We start from the raw sequence: 10,547 nt of genomic DNA, 5'->3' as shown, positions 1-10,547 counted from the left end.
CCATTTGGGCTGCAATGGCCTCCTGCAACCTTCGGCCAGTGAAAATGGAGCTCGGGAGGTCCGTTTTGCTGGCAGAGGCACTGCGGGCCAGTTCTTCACTCTTTCAGGGCAGTCCCTGGGCGAGATCTAAGCACCCCATGGGCTGGATTTGCCCCTGGGCCTTGAGTTTGACACCCCTGACTTACAAGGTCCCTTCCAACTCTATTAATCTGAAGTAACCTTGTAAGGAAATCAAAAATTAAATATGGCTATGATTGATTATGTATTGCCTTTGGAAGAAAGAAAGAAAAAGAAAGGAAGGGCAAAGATGTATATGTTCAAGATGACGAGGTTGGAAAATAAGGATGGCAAGTATTTGTGTAAAATATGTTTTCTTTGGAATTAACATGGATGGTATTGACATCTCATATTTGTGAAAAACTGGCTTATGAACATACAGTATCGCCATTTTGTCTTACTGCATCTGGCTTTAAGCAAGATTTGTGAGTTATCTAAGATTGCCACCAGTACCATATTTAATAAATTGTTTCCTTGTTGAAATAAAATAGTTAATAAGCTATTAAACATTACTCTTTTTCATCTTGGTGATACATCACAACTGCTGGAAACAAATTTCATTCAAAATTGAGATTTATTGCTATTTCAAACTGCTTTCTTTTAAAAAAATAACTATTTCAGAGTTTTATTTTTGATTTACTCATCAAAGTTACTACAAACCATCAATGTATTTTACAGAATACAGTATTAGAATACATTTGTAAAAAAGTTTATCCTTAACAAAACTATAACAGAATTTTTGAGCTTAATCATCCTCGTCTTCCTCTTCCTCCATTTCTTCCATTTCTTCTGCTTCCAGTGCCTCCTCTTGGGCAACCTTGAGTGCCATCTCTTCTTCCACAGTTGGATCAAGGCCTTCAGTGACTTCAGGTCCAATAATATATTCGAGCTGCACTGGAGGTGGCAATGTAGGGTTGAAATTTTCTGGACTGTATTTGTGACCCCAGCCAATGTAAATGTTATCAAATTTCCTAAAACAAAAAGCAGAAGACTCTAACATTATTAAAAGTTATTAACATTATTAAAGTTGTAGCAACGTTTCGACAGAATCTCATCTGCCACCATCAGGCTTCTGTATTGCGTTCGTCTGTGAGTCAGACTTTCACAGACGTTTCTGTTTTAAATTTGGGGCTAGCCTACTGCTGTGCCAGAATGGTTTTTTCTTCATCCTGATTGGTTGGGACCAATCAGACCAAGAATCAGGATGAAGAAAAAACCATTCCTGATGATGGGTTGTTGCCCTCCTACGGCCTCCTCCACGTCTCCTGATGTACTGGCCTGTCTCCTGGTAGCGCCTCCATGCTCTGAACACTACACTGACAGACACAGCAAACCTTCTTGCCACAGCTCGCATTGATGTGCCATCCTGGATGAGCTGCACTACCTGAGCCATTTGTGTGGGTTGTAGACTCCGTCTCATGCTACCACTAGAGTGAAAGCGCCACCAGCATTCAAAAGTGACCAAACCATCAGCCAGAAAGCATAGGAACTGAGAAGTGGTCTGTGGTCACCACCTGCAGAACCACTCCTTTATTGGGGATGTCTTGCTAACTGCCTCTGCTTTCCACCTGTTGTCTATTCCATTTGCACAACAGTATGTGAAATTGATTGTCAATCAGTGTTGCTACCTAAGTGGACAGTTTGATTTCACAGAAGTGTGATTGACTTGGAGTTACATTGTGTTGTTTAAGTGTTCCCTTTATTTTTTTGAGCAGCGTACATATACATATACTATACTATACTATACTATACATACATGTATACATACATACATGTAATATTACATACATGTAATACATACATACATGTAATATTACATACATGTAATATCTACATTAACTGCATTATATATTACTACATTTAACTACATTAAAGATAATTATGTAAAACCATCATACGAATGTACAATTATTATCCTATTGCCATCATTCTGATAATATTTTCATTGCTTTCAGAACAGGCATAGTCAATTTCCAGGAACATCCATATATATCTAATCCCAGAGGTTAAATAAACTACACAGCATGGTTCAATAAAGTAAAGCTGATTGTCTTGTCCTTATTTCCTATCAAAATCTTACACCTGTCTCATATTATTAGCTGTGTAATGCAGGTAACAGGTGAGAGGCAGATTACATCAATAGAAAGATCTATATACATAAATACTGACAGATTAGGGAACAGGTGGTTTTTTGACAAAAGTATATTGTGTTATTTCCAGCATTATACCATTTCTGATGCTTTTTAGTATGAATGCTTGGAGAACACAAACAGAAAACAGGTTATTTTGAATTAGTTTTCTTATGTTTTTATTGATCATGTAAAACACTTATATTATCAGGGAGGCCACCACCAATAAAGCTTTCTATCCTTGTTCATTAATTTTAATGATGGGAAAAATTACGGAAGATGTTTTTTTTTCTGAAATGTGTTAAGAAAATAAAAATTACTAGAGTTGTAATTGATAGCACTAAAGCTGTTCTGGGGTTCTGATTTTTTTTTTTTGACACCACTTAGCAACAAGTGCAGATTTTGTTAAGCATACCTGTTTTAAAATATTCTGTACATGATGCACCCAGTTGGAAAGGGTATCCAACATCTCTGGCACAGGAATGGGTTCAAAGTCAGGATTTTCTTCATAATTGTCTCTTCCAGCTCCGCCTTCTTCTTCTTCGTCTCCTTCTTCTTCTCCAAACTGATAAAACCCGAGTGGAGTGACCTGTGTTGCCGCTGAAATGCGGGCAATCTGAGCCCTCAGATAATTAGCTTCATTGCCTGGGAAAGGTGGATAGCACACAACGGCAGCATCTAACTTTCCCACTAAGAACTTCTTAATTTTCCTGGTGTTCACGATCTGAGCTGGAGTCACCTGGGGTAATTTCATCCAAGGTTTGCCTGGTTCATTGCAAACATAATAAGTGTATTTATTAGCACCGGTCCGATAATCTTCTTTTGGGATTACAGGTGGTGGCTTGTAGTTGGGTTTTGGTGGCTCATCTTTTTCTTCTTCATCTTCTTCATCTTCATCCCTGGCCTCAATTCCCTCTTTTAGTCCTTCCTCGGCAGTTTCTTCTTCCTCTGCTTCTTCCTCTTCTTCTCCTTCACGGAATTCAACTTCAGCTACAATATAGTTGGCTTCAATACCTAAGAGTTTGCCCCAGAAGCGACATGTTTGGATTGGATGAGTGGCAACCAGTTGTTTGAGGGCAAGGAATATGTGATAGTATTCTTCTGAGCTCAAACCAATTCCAGCCTGTTCAAAATAGTAAGCTGTCTCCATTACATTGGGTAGAGGAGTTTCTGGCTAAAGAGGAAAACCTTCAATTAGGAAGCATAATAATGGAATAGTGTTTCACTATATATCTAAGCATTTATTCCTACTGGAGCAATCCTAAACATACTTATAAATTAGCACTGAATTTAATAGGATTCACTCACAAGTAATACATAGCCTTGACATTTTCCTCCCATGTAATGTTCGTTGCAGTGAATAGTCTGAAAAATTACTGCGTGCAAGAGTACAATGCTACCTGAATATAGTCTACTACCTGAATATAGGGTTAATTGGAGTAGCAGATAACCTGCTTTTGATCAAGCTAACCAGCATGGTACAAACATACCAAATAGTTTATGAAACTTATGATCAACCCATGGTACAAATTCTATCAAATGGTTGATGAAAATTATGCAGAAAATCCCACATTTATCTCCATCCCTAATCATTTGTGTAATATATCTGTGAATGAATATGCATCTGCTTGAGATATACTGATACTTGACTTACAATTGTTCATGTAGTGACCGTTTGAAGTTATAACAGCACTGGAAAAAAGTGACTTATGACCATTCTTCACACCTATGACCATTGTAGCATCCTATAGTCACATGATCAAAATTTGGATGCTTGGCAATTGGTTCATATTTATGATGGTTGATTTATGATGCCTGCAGTGTCTTGGGGTCATGTGACCACCTTCTGCAATCCCCTGACAAAGTCAACAGGGAAGCCAGATTGTCTTAACAACTGTGTTACTAATTTAACAACTCCAGTGATTCACTTAACAACAGTAAAATGGGGAAAACTCAACAAATGTCTCACTTAACAATGGAAATTTTGTAATGTAATAGACTAGATAATTTTGTAATAGAAATTTAATAGATTGATGTAAAATATAATATAGACATATATAACCATTAGATGAAAGTGTAACATAAATTTTAAAATAAAATTTGGAATATCTCATATAAAATGATGGAATAAAATGATGGAATAAATAGTTTAGTCATGGATGATTAATAACTGATAAATATATAAGTATATGTTAGTTTGACAATATGAAAATTGATATAAACTGTGAGTAATGACTACAAAAGGATAACACAAAAGATTTGTAACCAACTGACACATTGTATGTATATAAAATGGAAGATGGTTTTATGTTTTTATGTTTTGTTTGTATATGTTTGTCTTAAGAAATAAAAACGTTTTTTTAAAAAATGGAAATTTTGGACTCAATTGTGTCTGTACATCAAGGAATACCTGTATAAGGTTTGTCTGTTTATCTCCTTTCTACAACCATGCAGCATGTACATGCCCCATAAAATAGGGCAAAATGGAGCAAAATTCACTTAGCAAATGTTTTATTTTTATTTATTTTTTTATTTTATTTGATTTGCCAATTGTTTACAAGATAATAAGTATAAGTGTATACATAGTTGTGAATACATGAAATGGGTACATATAAGAAAAATAAAAGAATAAGAGAAACAATAGGACAGGGACGGTAGGCACGATGGTGCGCTTATGCACGCCCCTACAGACCTCTTAGGAAAGGGGTGAGGTCAATAGTAGACAGTCTAAGGTTAAAGTTTTTGGGGTTTGGGGAAGAGACTATAGAGTCGGGTAGAGTATTCCAGACATTGACCACTCTATTGCTGAAGTCGTATTTCCTGCAATCAAGTTTGGTGCGGTTTACTTTGAGTTTGTATCTATTGTGTGCTCTTGTGTTGTTATGGTTGAAGCTGAAGTATTCATTGACAGGTAGGACATTGCAATGTATGATTTTATATACCATGCTTAAGTCAGACCGAAGACAGGCGTAATTCAAGGTTTTCTAGTTTTAGAATTTCAAGTCTGGTGGCATAAGGTATTCTACAACGAGTAGAAGAGTGGAGAACTCTTCTTGTGAAATATTTCTGGACTTTCTCAATTGTGCTAATATCAGATACGTAATGAGGGTTCCAGACTGATGAACTGTATTTGAGTATTGGTCTAGCAAATGTTTTGTATGCTCTGGTTAGTAGTGTGATATTACCAGAGAAAAACTTCATAGGATTAGGTTAACAACTCTTAAAGCCTTTTTGGCTATGTAGTTGCAGTGGGCTCTAGCACTTAGATCATTAGAGGTGAGTATTCCAAGGTCCTTTACAGAGCTTGGGTCATCAACAAGATCTTGACTATTCAGCTTGTATTTTATTTTCTGATTTTTTTGCCAATATGTAAGACAGAGCATTTATTTGTTGAGATTTGAAGTTGCCATTTGTTTGACCATTCAGATACATAGTCAAGATCTTTTTGTAAGGTAGCAGTATTGTCTGTGGTATTGAACAGCTTTACATCATCAGCGAAGAGAACGCAATTGCTCTTAATATGATCACAGAGGTCGTTTATGTAGAGTATGAAGAGAGTTGGTCCTAGAACACTGCCCTGGGGACACCACTATTGACAGGTACTGGATTTGATAGAACGCTCCCGATTTTGACCATTTGTTGTCTGTTTGACAGGAATGCTTCTATCCAGTTATTCAGTTGTCCAGAGATACCATAGGATTTTATTTTTAGGAGTAGTTTGTCGTGTACCACTGAATCAAAGGCTTTACAGAAGTCTATGTAGATTGCGTCAATTGCTTTGCCCTGGTCGAGTTGTGTTGTCCATATGTTTTTGCAGTGTAAGAGTTGCAGATTACAGGATAGTTTTTTTCTGAAACCAAATTGTTTATTGGAGAGTAGGTTGTTTGTCTCTAAGTGGAGGATGATTGATTGGTTAATAATTGATTCCATGACTTTACAGGTGACGCAGCATAAGGAGATTGGCCTGTAATTTTCAACTAGGCTTGGGTCTCCCTTTTTGAAGATGGGGATGACTGTGGCTTGTGACCATAGGTTAGGCAAGGAGCTGGTCCTGAAAGATTTTTCAAAGATTATGCTTAGAGGTTTGGCTATGGCAGTGGATAGCTTTCTTAAGAAGTAGGCACATATTCCATCCGGTCCAATAGATAGAGATGGTTTTAGATTGCGTAGTGATTTTTCGACATTGTCTTCTGTGAAATCGATATGTATTAGATCATTGTTGTTATCTGTGGTATGGCTAGGAAATACTGGGCATGATCCATTGCTGTTTACAAATACTGAGCGAAGAATGTGTTAAAGATGTTGGCTTTAATGGTGTCGTCGTTGCAATCTTTACCATCAGGTCCTATCAAGGGAGGGATGGACCTTGAGTCTTTTAGTTTGTTGTTTACAAAATTGTAAAAAGCTCGGGTGGAATTGGTGCTTAGAAGGTTTTCCTCTTGTTTAATGTGATAATTGGTGCATTCAGTCTTTATCTGGTGGCATAAATTTTTGTATCGGTTTTTGAAATTGGCAACGTGACCAGATTTGTTTTTCCGCCAGAGTGATCTCTTTTTGGATTGAAGTTTCCTTATTGTTATGGGTAATCTGCTTTTTGTTTTGTTTTGGGAGTTGTTGTTGGAACATATAGTTTGATGACTCTTTTGACTTCAAGTAAAAATATGTTATAATGGTCTTCAACGGTATTGCATCCAGTGAATAGAGTTTGCCAATCAAGGGATGAGAGATCGTTGTCTATAAGATCATAGTTGCCTTTTTTGAAGTTACAATCATCATTGTGGTGATTTTTGTGTGGATGTATGTTGAGACAAAAGTCGATCATATTGTGGTCACTACTGGAAAAGGGTTCTTTAGTTTGTATTCTGTAAATTAGGTTCAAACTGTTGCAGAAGATGAGATCGAGGCAGTTGTTTAGTCTAGTGTTGTTGATTACTAGTTGTTCCAGTCCCAGATTTGTAATAGCATTGAAGAAGGTTGTGTGTATGATTTCAGTTGTACAATCATTTAGGGTCCAGTTAATATGAGGTAGATTGAAATCACCAAGAAGGATAAAAGGGTATGGGCAGGATGCAGCCCATGTTAGTAATGTATTTAGCTTGTTTACATGTTCGATGTCATAATCAGGTGCTCTGTAACATAGTAAGAATCGAATTGTGATATTTGAGGATAGTTCACAGATGATGGTTTCAGGAAGGGCAAGCTCCTGGGTAACTTGGATATTTTTTAGATGTAAGGATTTTTTATAGAATATAGCAACACCACCTCCTCGACGATTTTCACGATCTGATCTGTAAACATGATAGTCTCTTACTGTGGTAATGGAGTCGGGAGAGATGCATTGAGCCATGTTTCACAGACAAATATAATGTCGAAGTTAGCCATATTTAGGAGGAAGAGAAATTCAGGTATTTTATTCACGAGGCTTCTTGCATTGAGTAGTTTGCATTTAAGGCCGGCAGTAGTTGGAATTGAGGTAGTTGGGGCGTGCGTGCCTAGTCTTGGGTGATGGTGGATGGGTTGAGGTAGGGTTGTGGTTGAGGGTAAAAGCTGAGTATTGGGTTGCGTGGCTTACTTTTGATACAGTCAGCATGGTAGTCAATGTACAGGTCCTTCTCTCCATTGTCTAGACGGTTTTTGAGTTCGATGCGTGTAGTACGGGAGCGGGCACGTTGCTGTATGGTTAGGTCAGGGCGGCAATGGAGGTTCTTATGGTTGATGTTGGTTTTGGCGAGTGAGTTTATAGTATAAATGAATTTACGTTTGCTTGATTCATTTTTGCAAATGACCCTGCACAAGCGTGGGGCCACAGAGCCGTCTCTATTTTTGAGCTCTCGGTCAATGCGGGAAATGTCAAGTATTTCATCAGCGGAGATGGTTGATGCTTGATAATTTCTGATGATGTTTCGGACAGTTGTGATGTCATCACTGACATTGATGTCTTCTAGACCAAATAAGATGGCGTTTGGACGTTTCCGTTCACGCTCAACGGCTTCTCTGATGAGGATTGGGATATCAATATTTGTCTGGGTTGTGTTTATTTGTGGATTGGGTTTTGGATTGGATTGTGGTTGATTGGTAGAGATGTGGTTTGTAGCTATTGGATGTTCAGGTTTTTGTGTTGTGTCTTTTTTTTCAAGGTTGGATATTCTTTCTTTTACGGCGTCCAGGGATGCTACTATGATGTTGAGGGATGTTTTAATGGTTTCGATGGTAGGGGATGTTTCAATGGTTTCGATGGTATCAACTCTTTCAGACAGATCCAGTTTGGGTCTGCATGATTTGCAGAAATATGGAAACTCATTGGATGATTTTAGGTATTGAATCATCTGCTCAGGTAATCCCAAGCAGTCATGATGAGTGTATTTTTGCACAGAGAACATTTGATGGAGTTTTCATTATCCTTTAGATTTTTGTAGCATTTAAGGCATGTGCAGGAGTCTTGTGGTTCATTGGTGGGGATCATCTTCTCTTTAGGTTGTGGTTTGACGTAGGATTTTCTTTTTGGCATGGTAGGATTGTTAAAATAGTACGTTGATTGAATTAATTAAAGGAACAATTTTGGGTAATCTATATAAGCCAATATTACATCAAACAATCAATTGCAGTAATCTCTCAAGTCAGATAATATTCCTGAGCAACAATCAGCCTGAACAATTAATTACTCTAATCACTAATCAATTAATTACACTAATCATTAATCACACTGTTCATTTAAATTCACTAGATCAATGATTTTGCTATTCAATTAAATTACATGAATTTTGATCTTTTAAACTAGTCAGTAATCACACTATTTGCACTAAACACTCTAATCACACTAATCAATTAAAAACAATAAATCAGTTAAACCATTAATAAAATATTTTATAGAAATTGATTATCTAATCGTTGATATAGGTGATGAGGTAGAAAAGTTGTAAGATTTGAGGTAATGAGGTAGTATTAAGAGTCTGCAAGGAACGGGTTAATTGTTTAACTGGCAGCTGAATGGGAGGAATTTATCGCTGTTTGAAAAGCAGATCGCTATTACTCTGTAAACAGGAAGTTGTAACACAATGATCCAAGGGTTTTTATCTGAGTGAAGGAAAGATTGAACAGCTCACAGGAAACTATTTGTTTTTGTTTTCCCTTGATGAATGAGATGGCCCTCGCCCGCTTGCCTTTGCGCCTCCGGGCTGTCTGTTTGCGCTCTTTCGCGGGTGAGAACGCTCGCTCCGTGCCCGCCCGTCGGGCTATCTAGGCGAATTTCACCTGATGCCGCCGTTTCCCTCACCGTCTTCTTGCCCCGCCGATCACGGGCGCTGCCATCCGATCACGGGCGCCGCCATCCGAGGCAGATTCTTGGGGCGCTGATAAGATCGCGCCTGCAGTCCTTATAAGTGAAGGACTATTTTATTGGACTGACTCACCAATTCCTCTTCTGGTTTTTGATCTGCGCCATCTCCACCACCTGCCTTTTGGAACAGAGTTTTGTACATTTCAGCCAATTCAAATGTTGGATGTTTTTCAAATTCATCTCGGAGGGTGTCCAATTTCTTTTGGAATCGAGCACACTTTATATCCTTACTGATGTTCTCGATTATATCTGCTGGATTTTCAGGCCGCTCTTCCAGAATCTTTGCCAACATGTCAGAAAGATGGTCATACCTATGTGTTGTGGCTCCGAGTCCTGAGTCTGCATTCTTAGAGGAAGAGGATTCAGAAGATGAGGAGGAGGTGGAATTGGGAATGCCTTCCTCCCCAGGACCTTCCTCTTCGGCAATGCCTTCCTCCCTGATTATGCCTCAGGTTTCGGCAGATAACCGAGAGGGACAGCATGAGGCTAATCAGGAGGAGGAGGAGGGCATATTGGAGCAGCCTGTGACAGAGAATCAAGCAGACGAATGCTGGCTTGATGCTAGGCAACGTCGCAGGAGGAAGTGTGAGATGCAGCGCAGGAGGCGTGGACGAATCAGAGACTGAGCTGAGTTAGTGACACACCCCACAGGGAATAAAAGTGGGTGTGTTTGCTCTAGGAACTTCGCACGGGACAAAGTGTGAATTTTTCTGTGGAGATTCGTTGTATCCTGTTTCTGGAAAGCTCTAGTGATTTATGTTCCTGTTATCTCGTCGGACTTGGCAGATACTGCCAAGAACATAGCCAGCTCAAGGAATTTAACTCAATACTTAAATACTGAATCTTCTTGTCTGCTTGTATTTGGTCGGAGTTGGGACTTCTCATCTATCTTGTGAAGGTGAGACATAACACCTATGTAATTATGAAAAAGAATTGCTATTGACCAACTAGGACCACCAATCACTGGCTCATTCCTCTCCCATGCTACTTCATTAGCTTTAAAACCAACCATTGTCAGAGAAGAC

General features: G+C 38.5%; 1 protein-coding gene across 1 annotated transcript in view; it reads right to left on the bottom strand.

The window, feature by feature from the left end:
• Positions 1 to 652: 652 nt before the first annotated feature.
• LOC113429486 (radial spoke head protein 6 homolog A-like) overlaps positions 653 to 10,547 on the bottom strand; it is a 32,062-nt gene continuing 22,167 nt past the window's right edge. The window contains 4 exon segments of the mRNA XM_087969084.1: positions 653 to 1,028; positions 2,286 to 2,312; positions 2,528 to 3,360; positions 9,596 to 9,833. Of these exon segments, the coding sequence (XP_087825210.1) occupies positions 803 to 1,028; positions 2,286 to 2,312; positions 2,528 to 3,360; positions 9,596 to 9,833 (1,324 nt within the window). The 3' untranslated portion in view covers positions 653 to 802.

This window comes from Notechis scutatus, chromosome 6 (genome assembly GCF_049901735.1).
Source record: "Notechis scutatus isolate UNSWTSFEM ecotype Mainland chromosome 6, rNotScu1.2, whole genome shotgun sequence".
NCBI lineage: Eukaryota > Metazoa > Chordata > Lepidosauria > Squamata > Elapidae > Notechis > Notechis scutatus.
The sequence above is the reverse complement of the archived record's forward strand: the minus strand, read 5'-3'. Positions and strand labels throughout refer to the sequence as shown.